General features: G+C 45.7%; 1 protein-coding gene across 5 annotated transcripts in view; it reads right to left on the minus strand.

Annotated features, from left to right (window-relative positions):
• The window catches only part of LOC147029151 (uncharacterized), a 157,796-nt gene that overhangs the window by 43,616 nt on the left and 95,468 nt on the right, over positions 1–18,712 (minus strand). For 4 of the 5 annotated variants that reach the window (XM_085876246.1, XM_085876244.1, XM_085876248.1 and 1 more), the window contains 7 exons: positions 8,959–9,091; positions 8,474–8,709; positions 5,604–5,665; positions 5,114–5,192; positions 4,600–4,929; positions 4,205–4,447; positions 3,439–3,592 (listed from right to left, as the gene is read on the minus strand). In XM_085876246.1, coding sequence (XP_085732372.1) covers positions 3,439–3,592; positions 4,205–4,447; positions 4,600–4,929; positions 5,114–5,192; positions 5,604–5,665; positions 8,474–8,709; positions 8,959–9,091 — 1,237 coding nt within the window. The remainder of the gene's footprint in view (positions 1–3,438; positions 3,593–4,204; positions 4,448–4,599; positions 4,930–5,113; positions 5,193–5,603; positions 5,666–8,473; positions 8,710–8,958; positions 9,092–18,712) is intronic. The other variant, XM_085876245.1, reaches the window with a different exon arrangement.

Below are 18,712 nucleotides of genomic sequence, written 5' to 3' on the forward strand. Positions count from 1 at the left end.
CGAGGTTTGATATTGATCGGACGAGCGGTTCCCAAGTTACGGCCATTTATCTGTCGGCCAATGACAAGACACGGTGCTATGACGTCACAATTAATGTTTATTTATTATTATTTTTTTTTTTGCACGATCGACGGTCCGATCTGACAAACTTGTCAGGAATATTGCCGGGGCCCCACGGATGTGCTTTTCAAGGTTTGATATTAATCGGATGAGCGGTTCCCAAGTTACGGCCATTTATCTGTCGACCAATGACAGGACACGGTGCTATGACATCACAATTAATGTTTATTTATTTATTATTTCTTTTGCACGATTGAAACTTGCCAGGAATATTGCCGGGGACCCACAGATGTGCCTTTTTGAGGAGAGAGAGATAGAGATAGAGATAGAGATAGAGATAGAGATAGAGATAGAGATAGAGATAGAGATAGAGATAGAGATAGAGATAGAGATAGAGACAGAGATAGAGAGAGAGGAGAGAGAGACAGAGAGATAGAGAGACAGAGACAGAGACAGAGACAGAGAGACTGCACATACTGGCACTCACCTTCGGGCACGCACCTACAGGCCCGCCCCTCCGGGCCCGCACTAGTAAATATAAAAAGCTAAAAATGTGTTTTATATTTATATTTCATTTCTCCTTCCTTCCTTCTTTGCGAATTGCTTCGGTGTTTTTGGCCATCTTCCAGATCACGTGATGATCAAACGGGAAGGAAATTCAAAAATCTGTCCGGTTAGATACAAGATAATATTTTTTACGATCATAATCAATAAACAGTTGCCGAATATCTTGTCGAATGGCAGACGAGATAGGTTTTGAAAATGGCGATTTTTATAACTTATGTGACCTCGTCCCTGACCTTGAACCCGGACAAAAGTTATATCGTTGTACAACACTCATCGACCTCCACCCACATACTAAGTTTCATCAAGATCGGAAAGAAAAATTGTTGACGGACGTACATTTGGTCCGGCTTTATAAGGTCATCTCTACTGAGATGATTTTGATGATTTTGACCTAAAAAATAATTGCACCCATGTCCGAAGGAAGCGGTGCAGTTTGGAATTTCCAATTTGAAATAGGCAAAACCAAGAAACGAATGAAACACGGTGGGTTAGAAAGATTCTTCATTTTTGATGGACGGATGGATGGAAGGACATCCTACCAAATATTGAAGCGGCTTGCACCTTTGAAAAATTATCTCACTCCTCTCTGCACATGTGCAATTAGGACAAACTCAGAGGCAAGGTACTGCTCAACGAAAGGATCGTTTTCCGATTCATGTTCAAAATGTAAAATTCAACTGAAATTATGCCGTTCCTCGATCATCAACAGACATTTGGCGAGACAGATAGGCAAAGGGAACCCATTTCTGAACACCGCTTTTCGCTTGGCATGCGCAGGGGTAAATAATAACAATTTGGAGAACCGAAGCACAAAAGTCTGCAATTTCAGGCCCACAGTAGCCTTTGCAACAAGCAACGAGTCAAAAATGTGAAACCTCAGGTCGTGATACTTTCAGAAATACAGTACCGTGACAAATCACGGATAATACGCAGGGCACTTTTCCGTTAAAATTCTCAGAAAAATACCAGTTTCTCGATGTAACCACACACCAAAAACTTCATGTTTTAGCGACGATCTTAATCTGCAGCCTGACGTGCACTGTATTGACTGCAATCCATCGAGATTGGTGCTCGTTTACCCACTCGATCAACACCTTCTCGAGTTATGGCAAACGAGCACTGCAGAAATTATTGGCCTCCTTAGTCTTGGGCATCTTCTCAGTAACTCATTAGTCTGTGCCAGGTACTCACATTACTCTCAAGATCAAACTTGCGACCAGCTGCTCTGTTACAATATAATTCAGCATAACGTATGACTTCCAACATGTATGAAACACCATATGTTGAATGATGGAGCATGTTGAATGTACCTCACAACCCTTACCAAGTGATCATTTAGCCTCCATCAGATAAGCACAGGAAGAGCTCATTCGTAACTCTCAAGTCTTTTGTGAGTCAGAAGCCAACGTTAATTCTCAAGCAGTCTATTGTGTTACAATGCACATATTTATCGCCAAGCATATTTTACTGATATTGCCATGTTATTAAAAGATTAGATAAAAGGTTTTAAAGTAAACTAATGTTTTATAACCAAACTTTTTTTCTCTTGGATAATATGCACGGTTGTTCTCGTTGATAATGTGCACCCTGAATTCTGATCAGACATTTCTGGGGAGAAAGTGCAGCTTATACACGAGTGATTACAGTAACAAGTACGGAGCAATATATTATCTAAAAAAAATAGTAAATGATCGAAGGTAGAGTGAATTTACAGGAAGTTCCCAAAACAGGTTTGAAATGGTTGGCACTTGGCAGAGACTTCCCCCCACCCCCCCCCCCCAAGATACAGACAACTTATAAACTTTGTTCGGCCTTATAATGAAATGGTTCAATTGTTTATAATTAAAAAGAAAAGGTTGACACAAATCAATGGATATGGCTCTGCTCACGTTAGAAATCAGCCCACTGTTGTTTGATCTTAATTAAAGGTCACATGAAAAATTAAAGGTCCCTTGAGAAAGAGTGGGGGAGAGAGATGTAGGGGAAGGGAGGGATGGGGGGGGGGAGAAAATGAGGGAGAGAGCAGAGAGAAAGAGAAGGAGAGGAGAAGAGAAAACATCCGAAGCTTCTTACTCGAGTTAGTTCTGCGAAAATATTTTTAAAGGGCACATGACCGATGATCTGTTCAATCTGAAATTGCACCAGTTCATCTTTGTATTACAGTTCGTACATGGTGTCAAGTATGGCTGAAATCTGTTTCGTGGTTCACAAGTTATTGCAGCAACACAAATTTCCAATTAAAGAGCACTTGACCTGAGGCCTTTGAGTATTTTAACTCGCAATTCAATCAGTTCATCATTGCATTACAGTGCATAGTTATGCTAAGTTTGTTCAAAATCCCTTTCGCGGTTCATAAGTTATCATGCTAACATCGGCTACTTTCAGTGAAACGTCACATGACCTTTGACCCCAAAAACTTATCAATCCATCTTTGCTGAAAGTTGTAGATACTTGTACCAGGTTTGGTCAAAATCCCTTTCACAGGTCACAAGTTATTGCGGTAACTAAAATCTGCTACTTTCAGCTTAAGGTCACATGACCTTTTTATCCTTTGCAACCAAAATCTAATCAGTCAATTTTTGCAGTACAACACACCTTTGTACCATGCTTCATAAAAATCCATTCAGAGGTTCACAAGTTATCGCGGTAACAAAAATTGATCATGGACAGATGCACAAACGGATGCACTGGAAACATAATGCCTTGATGGCAGAGGCATAAACATGGTCATTTCACAATGCACTCCGACCACACGATCCTCTCTACTGTGATGAAAGTCAAATCAAACTACAACTTGGGCTCAAAACTCACCATCTCCAGGTGCAATCTTGTTTACAGGTGCAGCTGCACGGATGTGTATCACACCACAGCGGTTGGGCATGTCGTGCTCGTGTGCATACTCACTATGGTTGTAAAAATCTACTGAGTGGACGATACGCAGGTAAAAGAGCAACTGATCGAGCACCTGAAAGAAACGACGAAGAAATTAGTGAATGGAACACAGATGGAGGATCAGGGGTGAGGAGGTCAAACGGGAAAACAATGGCGGCACGTGAGTGGCAAGTGCATTGTGCACACAGTATGTCGTCAATGTATGCGAAACAACCATATCACACTTCAACATTAAATTTGGATAATCTGGGACGGAACTAAGTTTAATGAATACATCGTCCGAAATTCGATTTTCCTTGCATGGATGAGACATCGCGTCTCGCATCAATTGTATATTTTCACCATCTGCATAACCGACACAGCATCTCTGTCTCATGCTCTTCCACCATACAGCCTTTCAGGAATGCTGCCAAACACCAACAAGTAGTTTCTCCAACACACAGACCTGATATCTTCCACTCTCACTGGTCCTCCAACCGCACATTCTCCCTGACACTCCCCTGTCATAATGTATTTATTTTGTGCCTCCTGTTCGTCTGTTTACCTTGCACCATCTGCTATTAGCTCCTCCATGAGCCTTGAATTGTATAAAAACTAAATAAAACGACGACGACGATGAGAATTACAGGATGAAAATTTTAAAGTACAGTTCAGCTTTACCCAGGTCATTAGTGTATGCACTTACAGCGATGACTTGTTTATCACGATGCAGAAAAATCTCAGGGATGTTCTCCTTGGGAATGCCAGACATGACTGGCATCGCGCCCGTTTGTGACTCGGGCTTAGACTTTGAATTCTCTGAATTACCAAGATTTTCCACCGTTTCCTGTGCCAACCACCACTCTTCTCCCCTGAGCATGGCCGTCACTTCCTGCAGCAAAGGATTCTGGGAGCCAGGTACAGCTGGAATATGCTGAGATTTCTTTGTCTGGTCAGGTGAAAGAAAAAACGGTGACAAAGAAAACATCAAGTTTTAAAGTTTAGACCAGTGTGACACAGACACAGACACAGACACAGACACAGACACAGACACACGTCCGACTCGGACAGAACGAGAGCGGGAATACCAAAGCAACCAACCTTTATGGTTCCAACCTTTTTGCTCTGTCCCTCATCTCCTGCGATGGACACGATGCCTTCATTGTTATCCAAGTCCATGCCACATTCCTTGACTTTATCCCTGGCACTAGCAAGGCGATCTCCAGAAACACCGCCATCACTTAAGCTAGCCGTTGTCCATTCTTGTCCAGGCACCCACAGGCCACAGCGCTCGTCAAGAGCCTTGACGATTCGAGCAGCGAGCCTGGCATTGTGCCGAGCCACGGGTTCGTGCTGGGTCAGACTGTTGACCGTACGCATCCGCCGTGCCAAATCCCGATTCACAACAGGGCTCAGCTCACATTCACGAAGCTACGAGGGATTGAGGAAAGTCATAAACAAAGCTAAACAGCTGAAGAAGAGTTGTTAAATTCACCTTGGTCGGAGGTAGTTCATGGATAAAAACGTGTAAAAAAACATCGTAATATAAATCCAACGGCACGTGTGCGTGTGTTTTTCTGTGTGCATGCAAAGGGAAGAAAAACAAAACACGTACACGGATGTTTTGAAGGCTCCAGCAAATATCTTTGATGTTGACAGTGTTGCTGAATGTTACCCAACCTCGCCTGAAAAACCTGTTCACAAAGCACAAACAGAAACTGTCCACCTAATTGGGCCGAACTGCACTGATTATATATACACACACACACACACACACACACACACACACACACACACACACACACACACACACACACACACACACACACACACATACACACACACACACACACACACACACACACACACACACACACACACACAATTATTAATCAACTTTCCAAGCAGTAATGATGAAACTTTTGCTGGATTATGTAAAAAGAAGAATACAGAGTCAGAGCACACGATATAAACTGATGCGACGACGCATGTCTTAATGCTTGACAGCATGAAGCAGGAATTAAAAGTTTATAAAAGGAAGATGGCACAAACAAAAGAACAGGTTGCACCATGCTCCCATCATAATGTGCCAGATGCAAACGCACCGCCGGTCAGGTTGTGGCTCTGAAAGGGCAACTCGAATGAAGCCCGGGATCCTCCGGCAAAGCTAATGGAAAAGCATCAGAGTGGAGGAAGAATCACAAGTTAGCAGTGCACTGAAAAGGCAAAAAAGTAAAAAAAAAAAAAAAAAAAAAAATCCAGAATGGAATGATTTCAGCCCATTTTTACGACCATTCAAAGGAAAATATTTTCAGAAGCATTGGAATGATTAACTCGAGCGAAGTTGACGCCGCACCATCACAAATCCCCATGCTTCCAACCTAAAGCAAAGTTGAAGGATGGAAAAAAGTTCCACCAGGAATGACTCGGTATCAAATTTTGACTTTTAAGTTGAGCGACATTGGCACTCTTCGATGTCGGCCAATATGCCTCTGCCCACATTATTACATCATATATATATATATATATATATATATATATATATATATATATATATATATATATATATATATATATATATATATATATATATATATATATATATATATATATATATATATATATATATACACTGATACCAAGTTTAGTTAAAATCCCATCAATGGCTCACAAGTTAGCACGGTAACATATCTTTCCTCCACTTCTTCGGGTTTCCTTCCTGGTCTTCCGTTTCATGATGTATATACCATAAGCAGATGCTGTGTGGCCTGAACTTCCCCGTTGAGGGACCTCTGGTAGCTTTACATGTTGTTACATTTGAGCCTGAGGAGTAACTGCTGAAATCTATCTGTCTCGTTTCTTCCCGACATCTTTGTTCTTTGTTCCTTTCACACTTCTTTCTACTTTTTTTCACAGTTCTCTTTATTCATTCTAATTCTTGCTTTTTCTTCTCTTTCATGTCTTTTCCTCGAGATTCCTCTCTTTTCTTATCTATCTCTCCAAGGAGAAGTGAATTCTTACAGAAATCTTTCTTTCAAGCCCACTTGGCTGCACCTGGATGGGTTTGAGGGTAGGGGAGTGGCGGCTGAAACTCAAATCCGATCCAGGTTCCTCCTGATGACCCCATCTTTCCTCTTTACTTCTTTGAGTTCCTTCTTGGTCTTCTGTTTCCAAACTTTTACCTTGCCTTTGACCTCTTGACCTCATGATCTAATCAATTTATCTTTACTTCATTATACATACTTGTACCAAGTTTGAGTTTGACCCCTTCAGTCATTAACTTATAGCGGTAACGAAAACCCATCACAGACGCGCAGACGGATGGACGGACAGACAGACAGACAGACAACCGGACGGACAACCCAAAAACATGCTTCCGGTGACTTCCTCAATGGAGACTTTAAAAAAATAAAAAATATATAAAAATTTGACCCCTGTGACCCTAAGTTCACACTCCCTTGGGAATGAGGAGGAGATTGGGACCATACTCTGTGCAGAGCGTTGCTGCTGCTGAAGCAATCTCCTTGGCTATTGGGCACAATCCTGGATGGGTCGCCACTCCGACACAGTGGTGGCACTCAGCATGCTGGCTGGCATTCATTTTGCAGACCCCAGAAGGATGACAGGCCGAGTTAACCCCATCTGGTATTAATTCAACAGCTGAGTGGGATTTGAACTCAGGACCCGAGGATCCAAAGCCCACCACCATAACCATTAAGCCAACACCAGGCATACGTTCCAGGGGCATGAACCGGGAGTCAAATCCAAAAAATTGTTGCACATTTCATGCACCTCCCAATGTTGATTACATATGCAAAGTTTCATTAAAAAAATGTTTAAAACTGTGCCTGTAATAGCATTTTTGGGTATTTCAACTTCGTACCCTACCCAACGACCACAGAGGGGCGGGGGGCCAAAATGATACGACTGTCGCACCTTCTTGCCATGTGTTGATCATAACGACCAAGTTTGGTGTATTTCTGCACAACCGTTGAGACAGCGTGACGGACAGACATAACTGATTACAATGTCCCTACCCCTCCTTTTTTTTCTTGAAAGTGAAGGGATAATTTCAGGAAACTGACAAAATGGTGCGATACAAAGGATGTTATTGAAATGGATAAAGTCACCACAACGAAGTTGAATTTTCTGCCATCTTGAATGATGGATGAAATAAATGGGGCATCGATCGAGGTATGCTAACCGCAGTGGGAAGCAAGGAGCAGCTGGCGTTTCAGGCATTAACCCTTCGTCGGAGCAAAAGACTTCAAACAACGGGTTCACGGTTTGCATCAAGAGCAAGACCAGTTCTTCATTTTACCTTTCTTGGCATCATATCTGACTCGGTAAAATAGTTGAATTAAAAAAAAAAAATTCCGTCTCGTCGACAGGGAAATTCACCTTTTTTGGTCAAAAATTTCCATTCATGAAATTTTTTTTTTGTGTCTAAAACGTCCCTCGTTCACACCTCAAATAATCCGCAAGTGGAAATGGTCATGAACCCCCCCTCCAACACCCCTGCTAATTTTGAGCGTGTCGGACATTCACGTATGCATGGTTATTTGATTTTGATTTAACAGACTCGCACAAGATTACAGGCGAAGACAATCAAGAAAACAAGAGAAAAAAAATGTTTGTTGGAAAGAAAGGGAGAAAGGGAAAAAGGGAGAAAGGGAGAGGGAGAGAGAGAAAGGGGGGGGGGAAAGAATGTAGGAGCAGAGGTGAATGTGGACAGATGTTACCTCAACACCACATTGAAGAGGTTTTTCTGAATGGATCAGTCGGGCATGGTCAAAGACCAAAGGAGAATTTGATTAGAACAAGAAGAGGGGGAGGAAGATGGGGGCAATCTTCCCTGGGAAAGGGGAGTGCATGGGAATGAAAGTAATTTGGGGGTAAAACAGACAATGAGAAACATAATTTCAAGACAGTTTGTATCCACCGGTATTTTAAAGAGAACTCGTTTATAACTCACGGCCATGATCTCGGCCTTTGATATGTTGGGTGCGATATTCCGCAGGAAGATGGAAAGATTCCTCTGCGCTGGCATTCGCGCCTTCAGCTCATCCAGTTTGCTTTGATCGATCAGTGGTTTCTCAACATCGTTTTCACCAGTCTCTTTCCGATTCCCATGCTCTTTTTCACTCGTCTTTTTCTCCACACCCAACTCCTTACGCTCTTCCTTCTTCACTGCATTGTCACTTGTTTTTACTGCGTACAAACAAATGAAGATTTAACTATTCTGTTTCAGCATGATGTGGCTGGGACGCAACACACAAAACGTTCCATGAAGATGCGTCATTGAGACAAAAGGGACAGTCTACATATGAACAGCATGTTTTCAATGTTTAATACCAGGTGGTATTTTGATATTTCAGGTTATGTCTAAAATAAGAGGAAGAAGAAGAGGATGAAAAGAAGAAGAAGAGGAAAAAAACAACATATAAATCGCAAGCATACCTTTTGTGGACTCAGATCCAGACTTATGCTTAACTGGATCTCTGGAAGTGTTCTCATTCAATACGGTTCCAATTAATTTGCCATTTCCCTGGCATTCTGAAGATCTTCCGCCATCTGCTGCTATCGTTTTCAGCTGAATCACAAAAAAAGGGAAAAATAAAACAACAAATGGCAGCACCTGCTTCTTTCATGTGCAGCACATCATTTTCCAGGGGTGTGGCTGTGCCAGTGATGCATGGCATCTCAGTACATCAAACAAGCCAGTGGTACTGCACCATATTTAAAGACCAGGCTTGGTTTTTAAAAACGTACACCAATTGCAAGCAAATAGCAAATGAGCTTGCAATGAAAACAAATATTTCAGTAATTATCACATTTTTGCACCGTGAAGTACCAAAAATTGAATTTGTGCTTTTAATTTGCTTGGAGAACATTTAGAGTGGGTTTTGCATAAATCTACATTTGGTGATTAAAAAGGAATCATTGGTTAACACAAACAATTTATCAAAATGAGTACCTGATGTAATTGTGAGGAGTAAGGCCAGGAAGGCAAAAGTTAAACAAGTTCGATACCAATGCCAGAAGTTTAAATAATAATATGGAAGAGCTTGAAGCCAAAGTGGATAACGAGGAATACGATATAGTTGCAGTGAGTGAGACATGGTTTGAGGAAGAGAGTAACTGGAGGATAGGATGAGAAGGCTACAAGGTGTATCAGTGTGATGGGAAGGAGAGAATAGGATGAGGAGTAGCAATCTGGGTGAAGGACAGCATTGCATCAAGAGAAAGGGGTGACATCAAGGAAGGAATAAATGTTGAGGATTCTGTATGGGTATAGATGAGAAATTGTAAAAAACAGCAAGATACTGGTAGGATGCTTTTATCGGGCTCTGGGTGTGAAGGAATGGGAGGAAGGAGGAGCACATGAAGAATTAAAAAGGGCATGTGGTGAGGGAAAAGTATTGATTATGGGGGATTTTAACTTGCCAAGGATAGAATGGGTCCAGGAACAGGGAAAGGGAAGAGCAGATGAAGATTTCCTTGTTTTTTAGTGCAGGATTGCTTTTCAACCCAGTTTGGAGATAAGCCCACGAGGCAGAGTGCAGTGTTAGACCTTTTTAGTAACGATCCCAATATGGTGGAGGAGGTGGAGGTCGGGGAGCATTTTGGAGCAAGTGACCATAACATTACCATCACCTATCTTCCCCATTCAAAATCTTGATCTTTACAACTCCCGTTAATCCACCACAAACCTACCTACTTCAAATTCCCCATTTTTCCTTCCTCAAAATCCCTGTAGTACAATCTTGTTTACCCCTTGCACCACGCCCCATCCCTCTCCCTTCCCCAGATCTCCATCGTCTTCGTTCTCCACCATTTTGTGCATCCCTCTCCCACCCGTCTCCTGCCTTGTTATATGTTTCTGTGTATGAGGTCTGACATGAGCCTCGATAAGGAATACAAAAAAAAAAAAAATACATCAATAAATATTGTGTGTGCAAACATTCTGTTAGGGGTAAAGGAGAAGCAAAAGGTATTTATTAGGTTTAAAATAACAGGACTGGAGTTAGATTTATATCACTATCGGAGTAAACAGAGTCAAGTTAAGAAAATAACTCAGCAAGCCAAAAGAGAGTATGAGAAGGACATGGCTCAGAATATTAAACACAATAGCAAGGCTTTCTTTAAGCATATCAGGGGAAAAGAACAGGTTAGGACCAGTGTGGGCCCATTGAGTAATAGCACCAGGAGAGTGGTTGGTGATGAAAGATATGGCAGGCTTATTAAACAGGTATTTTTCTTCAACTTTGACACAAGAATAGTCAGGAGAATTGCCAATAGCTGAGAGTATATCAAGGAGGTGAGGAAGGGCTTTTACAGAAGATCCAGGTTGGAGTGGAGGAAGTAAAGGAACAGCTCGGTTATCGAAGAGGAGATAAGGCTCCGGGTCCAGATAATATGCACCCGAGAGTATTGATGAAGGTGGCTGAGCAGGTAAGCGAGATGTTAACGGATATTTTCAATTGTTCCCTGGAGTCAGGACAGGAACCGGAAGATTGGAGAGTAGCAAATGTAACACCAATATTGTTGTGGGCCGGGTATTGGCAGTGAGCACGACCGCGAGATGGAGCAGTACCAGAGTCGGCTCCACCGAACACCTGGAATCTCGATCGTACCTTTCCGATAACTCTGAAGGTACGGGTCCCTGACAGCAATGGTTCTCAACCTGGGGGTCGCGTGAATGTTTTCAGGGGTCGCGGGAAGGTTGTCAAAACAAATAAACAAACAAATATATAACAAAGAAATTCATAAATATTTTTTGAAAATTATTTTTCAATTAAATCTCCCATACAAATGTAATAATGTAGTCATTATGAAACAGATTTGAGCAGCAAGTGAAATTAGTGTGAGTGAGTGAGTCAGTGAGTGAGAGAGAAGAGCAGCACAGCACAGTGGTGGGTGCTGAAAGTCAATGTTTGCACGAGCTAACTACTGCAAGGTGGCTGAATATGGATCGGTGGCTTGTCAAAAACGTCTGCTAGCTCAAGATGCAGACCAAGACGATACATGTGAAGGTGGGCCAACTGTTACAAGTTCAACTGAAAAACGTAAGGCGCCGGCGGCAGATTTGGCCTCCAACAAGCGTCGGAAATATCAGACTGACTTTCTGCAGTACGGATTCACATGCCCAGCCAAAAATGAAGTGGAATATCCACAGTGTGTTCTGTGTTCAGAAGTGCTTGCTCACGAAAGCTTGAAACCAGTGAGATTGAAGAGACATTTACAAACCAAACACCCATCCTACATTGACAAACCATTAGATTTTTTTCGTCGTAAGGAGGGAGAACTACAGAGCCAAAAGACGACTGTACGTGGGCACTCTACAATCCCTGTCGGCTTCATATGAAGTGGCATACCTGGTTGCTCAATCCAAAAAGCCCCATACTATTGCAGAGAGCCTGATCCGCCCAGCAGCGATTGCAATGACCAGAACTATGCATGGTGAAAAAATAGCTCGCACACTTGAGACTATTCCACTGTCTAATGACACAATGGCGAGGAAATTGGTGAAATGGCCAACGACATTAAAGAGCAGCTCATTGACCGAGTGAAGAAAAGTGGAAGATTTTCCCTCCAAATTGACGAAACAACGGATGTTTCCAGTGATGCACAGTTACTTGTTTTTGCAAGATACAGCTACGAGGGGAAATGTACGAGGATATGTTGTTTTGCTCGACACTTGAAGGAACTTGCACTGGTCGTGACATTTTTAACAAACTGGACAGTGAAATGCACAAGGAGGGGCTAAGTTGGGAAAATTGCCTCTCTGTGTGTACAGATGGAGCTGGTGCCATGCAGGGGGACAAGAAGGGGACTGAAAGCTAAAGTTTTGGAAGTGGTGCCGCATGTCAAATTCACTCATTGCATTATTCTCAAAGAGGCCCTCGTCAGCAAGAACCTCGAGCCACTGTCTGCAGCAGAGGGTCGCTCAATCTTCCAGTCTGTGTCCCGTGTATAAATAGGCTACATACCACTCTTTGCAATTACAGAAGCCTTTTTGATGAATGTGGCTGGCTGCTTTTACTGTGTTATACATCAGAGTGTAAGTAATTAATTTGTGATGCCAGTTTAGTTTAGTTTAGTTCTGTTTAGTTTTAACAGTTGGCAGTACCTTGGCGTTGACCAATGTGCTCCAGGCATTGTGGATTTTTTTATGTGCTCCGTGACGTCGCTGCAGTGTGTTTCAAGTGTGAGTCGGGAGGGGGGGGGGGGTCCTGAACCCCAGCTTAAAATTTTTGGGGGGTCACGGCTCCAAAAGGTTGAGAACCACTGCCTTCCAGGACTGTGAATCGTCAAGAATTCAACCGCTGTGGGACAGGGTTATTTGCCAAACTTCAAAATACCTCGAGGCCCACGTGGCGAGCTACCGAGGAATTCACACCCTCGACGGAGCTCAAACGGGACGAGCCGTTACCGTGCTCGAACCGTGCGTAACCCGAGCTGATGGTTACAGAGGTTCTGTCGGTCCAAATGCACAACTACGGCAGCAACGGCCTTTCTAATCCACCAACACGCACCGTGCTAAACCAATGAAGAAAACACAGAAACGAGCTGGTGCATTTAATGGGATTTATTTATAATGGGGAAAAAGGGAACACACAAGGAGCAGAGTTAAACCGACTAAAAGAAATGCACGTATGTACAAGGCACTTAAACAATCATTCTACTTGAAGACGGGGCCCCACGGACACACACAAGCACACACAGATACCCAGAAAGAGAGATGGACCTCGTGGTCTTTATTGAAGGCATCCAGCTCGAGGACAGGTGAGCTGGAGACCAGAGCTATCTGGGACCTTCCCACCTCGTGCGGTCTTCGACGTCCTGGATCGGCGGGACTCGAACCCGCAACTCGATGCCGCTGCAAGCACCGGGTACGGAGGGCAGCGTCGGGCTCCAGCATGCTCCTCCGGCATGCGACGAGACCAGAGCCAGCGACAGGACGAGACCAGAAAACCTGCGACGAGACGAGACCAGAAAAACCCAGACACCGCGCCGTCCCGTCTATTTCTTCTCTCTCCTGTTGAGGGCAGGGGGGACGTGTCTCACCCCTCCACACACCTCATTCGCCGGGGAAAATCGGTCGTCTCTCCATGATTGGTCGGGGGGCGTGTCGGGGCGTCTCAATCCCCCGCCCCCCCCCCGAAGAGGCTCAGCTTTCTCTTGGAGCTCGCTCTGCGCCCATTGGCTGAAAAATGACGCATACCCTGATTTGGTGCCAGGCCAGAACGAAACGCTTCGTGAGTGCGCGAAGAGCACGGATAATGCTGCGAGCAGAGTGTCAGGATGGAGCGAAGGAGTTGTTGCAGTTGTCAAAAGTGGAAAAATCCTATCGATAAAATAACTTTGTAGCGCATGCACACTTAATTCCCATTAGACATAGGGGAAAGGGAGCATTCTATCCACATTTACTAATTGAAATAACTGAGCTATGGGGACCTGAATGTTGAGTGCTCATGGCTTCCAGATTCGCAACAAAATTTAAGGATCAAGAGAGAATTGGGGAAACTATAGACCTGTTAATTTGACATCAGTTGTGGGGAAGGTGTTGGAGACATCAAGGAATGGATGAGGAATCATTTCAATAAATACAAGCTAATTAAAGGTAGTCAACATGGGTTTACCAAAGGTTGTTCCTGTTCAACAAATCTTTTAGAGTTCTCGGAAGCAGTGTCCGATTGGGTGGATGAGGGAAAGGAAGTGGACATAATATATCTCAACTTCAAGAAGGCATTTGATAAAGTACCACATCGAGGTTGTTCGCCAAAGTGAGGGCTTGTGGAGTGGCTGGTCAGGTAGCTAATTGGATTGCAAACTGGCTTAGTGATAGGAAGCAAAGAGTGGCTGTGAGTGGGAGGATGTCATGCTGGGAGGATGTAAGTAGCGGGGTACCTCAGGGATCAGTAATCGGACCATTACTATTCATGATTTAAATCAACGATTTGGAAAATGAGGAAAAGAGGAAGCTTTCCAAATTTGCAGATGACACAAAGCTTGGAGGTGAGGTGGACAGCAGAGGGGGGTGATCAGATTCAGGAAAGTATTGATACTTGTATAGATTGGGCAAAAGATTGGCAGATGGAGTTTAACCTGAGCAAGTGTAAGGTGTTGGGGATGGGAAAGAACAATGAAAATAGAGATTACAGGATGTAAGGGGTAATTTTGGAGCATGTCACACAGAAGAAGGATCTGGGGGTGGTCATAGATACAGGAGGTAAGCAGGCAGCACAGTGCCAGGCAGCGAAAGGTAAAGCAAATTGGGTTTTAGGCTGCATTAGGAGGGGGGTCAATTATAAATCAAAAGAGGTGGTGTTAACATTGTACAGGAATTTAGTGAGGGCCACATCTATAATATTGTGTACAGTTTTGGTCACCACAACTCAGGAAGGACAAAGATGCCATCGGGAGGGTTCAGTACAGGAATATGTATATATATATATATATATATATATATATATATATATATATATATATATATATATATATATATATATATATATATATATATTGTTGCAAATTCGCACCCGCGGCGTAACTTGAATCGTGACCAAGTCGACCGGACGTAACTTGAATCGTCGACCGGACGATCGTACCTCGCTGCAGGTCGGCCGAGGACACGAACCGCTTAAGCGGTCCGTTCCGTGCTACAGTGATAACCGAGCGGTGTAATCGCCGACCTTGACGGATGTGATCCTTTTTACCGGGTGCTTACACCCCTCCACCAATTTCTCCGTGATGCAAGATGGCACTTTCAAAACAGGGATTAGGACGCAACGAACGGGGAACAGTTCAACAAGCACATTTATTAGACATTGCACGTATTTACAGTTACAGCAATGAAGCATGCACGTATGTACAGTCAAAGCAAGCAGATAAAAGAATTATCACCGAACACAGCGTTTTATTCGCACACACAGTCACTTAAACAAGTCTACTTACTAGACGGCGCCACCACCACATGCATTTATACAAAAAGCAAAGAAAAGGCACCCCCAAAGACAAGGGTGGCAGACAGGTCCGTGGACCGAATGTGACGTGGAGCCTGGAAAAACGGACAGGCCCACGAGACCGAAGGGTCTTAACCGTGCCCTCGTGGCGCGACGGTGGGCAGGTCGCGACGTCTACTCCCCCACAGCCTGGCGTGGCCGCGCCTGTCCTCGGGCACCCGGCTTGGTCGGTGAGCTCTCTCCGGCGTTCTCCACACGGATGCGCAGGCTCGCGCCACACAGCAGGCACCACGGAACGGTCGGGGTTACCGGCGCTCTCTCAGCACGAATGCTCGGTATGGGGGGGAATTGTTGGTGCTCTCTCAGCATGTCGATGCTCTCTCAGCAGGTCAATGCTCTCTCTCAGCAAGACGGGGTTACCGGCACTCTCTCTGCGCGGATGCTCGTTATGGGGGAATTGCTGATGCTCTCTCAGCACGTCGATGCCCTCTGAGTCAGTCGATGCTCTTTTAGAGAGTTGACGCTCTCTTAGCGAGTTGACGCTCGAACAAGCACTCTGGACCGCCTTGGCTCTGGCAAACTCTCCCTGGCTGTGGTCTCTATAGTGTACGAGGTGCAGTGGAACACGAGAAGCAAGAGTGTTAGCATCAACTCCGCTTTATTGCGCGTCCGGATGTACATTCCTGCCACCCCTCGCGGGCGAGTTATGATATACGAAAACCCAATCACGTGATACAGCGCACTCCTCCCCTCGTAAAATGACAAGTCAAATGATGAAAGGACAATCATAACATGACCACCCGAAACCAATCAACACTCATAATCCTCCAAGTACCGCGGCCGCACCCTGACCCGCCTCGGACGGGCAGCGCCGCCAGACAGCCCAGGCTCAGATGCCTCCCGGCTCGGTCGAGGTGACACCCTCGCCAGACTCGCGCCATCTGCAATAACAACCGCCCCCGGCCGACCAGCCTGCCCGACGTCCCCGGGCAAGACAGAATCAGGCGAAGACCCCCTGGGCGTCGGCACATCCGGCCCTGGCGATACAACGTCTGGCCACGGCGACATTACAGGTGGGGGTCCCACATCGTTCGGCCCGGGGGTGTGTGGGGGGGGGGTGACGCTGAACAGCAATCATGCATTTGGTCCACGTGCCGCTTCCACACCTCCCCACCATCAGTCCGCACCATGCAATTCGCCGGCCCCAGTACCACCTAGACCACAGCCGGCACCCATTTGGAACTGTGCAAATAATCACGCACCATTACCCACTGCCCCACATTGAAACCGCGCAGCAGCGTCGGACGCGTCACCGCCCCACTCCCCGACCCTCCAGGTCACAGCAAATCCAGTCTGGACCGCAATGCCCGTCCATAGAGACGAATGGCAGGCGAATCACCCGTGACAGGATGAATCGCGTTCCTGTAATGGAGCAAAAAGACATCGACCACTGTCTGCACAGGTGCAGCACCCCCCCCCCCCCTACGCAAAGCCCGTTTCAACATCTTAACAAACGACTCAGCCTGCCCATTCGTCTCAGGATGATACGGTGTTGACCTTAGATGTCGAATACCATTTTGACGCATAAACTCATCAAATACACCTGCGATGAACTGCGGAGCGTTATCAGAGACCAGGATCTCCGGTAATCCTTTATTAGCAAAGATCGTCCGCAGTTTCTCCACTTTAATGTTTGCTGATGTATGCTGCATTACTACAACCTCTGGCCATTTAGAGAATGCATCGATCACAATCAAAAACATTTTGCCATTAACCGGCCCCGCAAAATCTACATGGACCCTCTGCCAGGCTCTGTCTGGGGTAGGCCATCGTCCCGAAGCTCGACGCGGGTTATCAGCATCTGTTTGACACGTGGCGCAACGCTTAACCAACTGCCCAATGTCTTTGTCCAACCCCGGCCACCACAACAGGCTACGAGCAAGACTCTTGGTCTTCACGACGCCAAGGTGACTGACATGCAGTTCTTCCAAACACCACTGCCTGAACTTCGGTGGAATCACCGTCCTCATTCCCCACATAACGCACCGTTGGACCAACGACAGCTCCGATGCGCGCGACGTGAAAGGTTGAAATGCCGGTGTCAAAGGTCGATCGCTCCAATTCCCCGTAGAAATCGCCTGGACGACACGGGCGAGCACCGGATCACGAGCCGATTCCACCGCGACCTGTCTGGCCGTGATCGGCCCGCTTTGGACCTAGCCCAGCGCGAACACATCGACCCGGTCGGCCGACTCAAACGCAGCTGGACCCTCCACACACGGTAAGCGTGAGAGCCCGTCGCAGTTAGCATGCTTCTCGGTGCTTCGGAACTGAATATCATAATCGTAAGCACCAAGAAATAGACACCTCCGCTGTATTCGCGTGGCCGCTACCACCGGTACCCCGCGTTCGGATTCCAGGATGAATTGAAGCGGTTTGTGATCCGTCTGCAAAGTGAAATGCCGCCCCAGGAGGTATTGATGAAACCTCCGCACACCCCAGACGAGGCTGAGAGCCTCGCGCTCGATCTGGGCATATTCCCGCTCTGCTGCGGACAGGGTCCGGGATGCAAAACAAACAGGCCGCTCGGAACAATCATCCATCCTGTGGGAGAGCACTGCCCCGATGCCATATGCAGAGCTGTCTCATGCCAATAAGAGCGGATGCACAGGCTCGTAGTGCACGAGGACCGTATCCTCTGTGAGCAGCCGCTTGACGCGGTCGAACGACGCCTGGTGTGCAGGCCCCGAAGGCCAGCGCTCGTCCTTCCTGAGCAACCGTGTTAACGGCGAAAGTTGTGAACTGAGCCCGCGCACGAACCTTTGGTAATACTGGGCCATACCAATGAACGAGCGCAGCTGCGTCTTGTCACGAGACGGTGGCATGTGTTGAATCGCCTCCACCTTCCGAGGACCTTTCAACAGCCCCTCCGGCGTGATGATGTGCCCAAGGTATTCCAAGCGCTGCTTGAAGAACGCGCACTTGTCCCTGTTTAAGCACAGGCCGCACGCTTCCAGCTTTGTCAGCACTTGGGCAATGTTCACAAGGTGCTCGTCCGCCGTTTTCCCCGCAATGAGCACATCGTCCAGGTAGGTCTGAGCGGGCAGGCCAATGCAAACCTGATCCATGGCTTTCTGCCACAAGGCTGGGGCCAAAGCAATCCCAAAACAGAGTCGGGTATATCGATAGAGCCCTTGAGACGTGTTGATTGTTAAAAGCTCGCTACTCCCGGGATCCATCGCCAG

The sequence above is a fragment of the Eptatretus burgeri genome, chromosome 4 (assembly GCF_056783735.1).
Source record: "Eptatretus burgeri isolate ZD-2024b chromosome 4, Ebu_testis_v1, whole genome shotgun sequence".
NCBI lineage: Eukaryota > Metazoa > Chordata > Myxini > Myxiniformes > Myxinidae > Eptatretus > Eptatretus burgeri.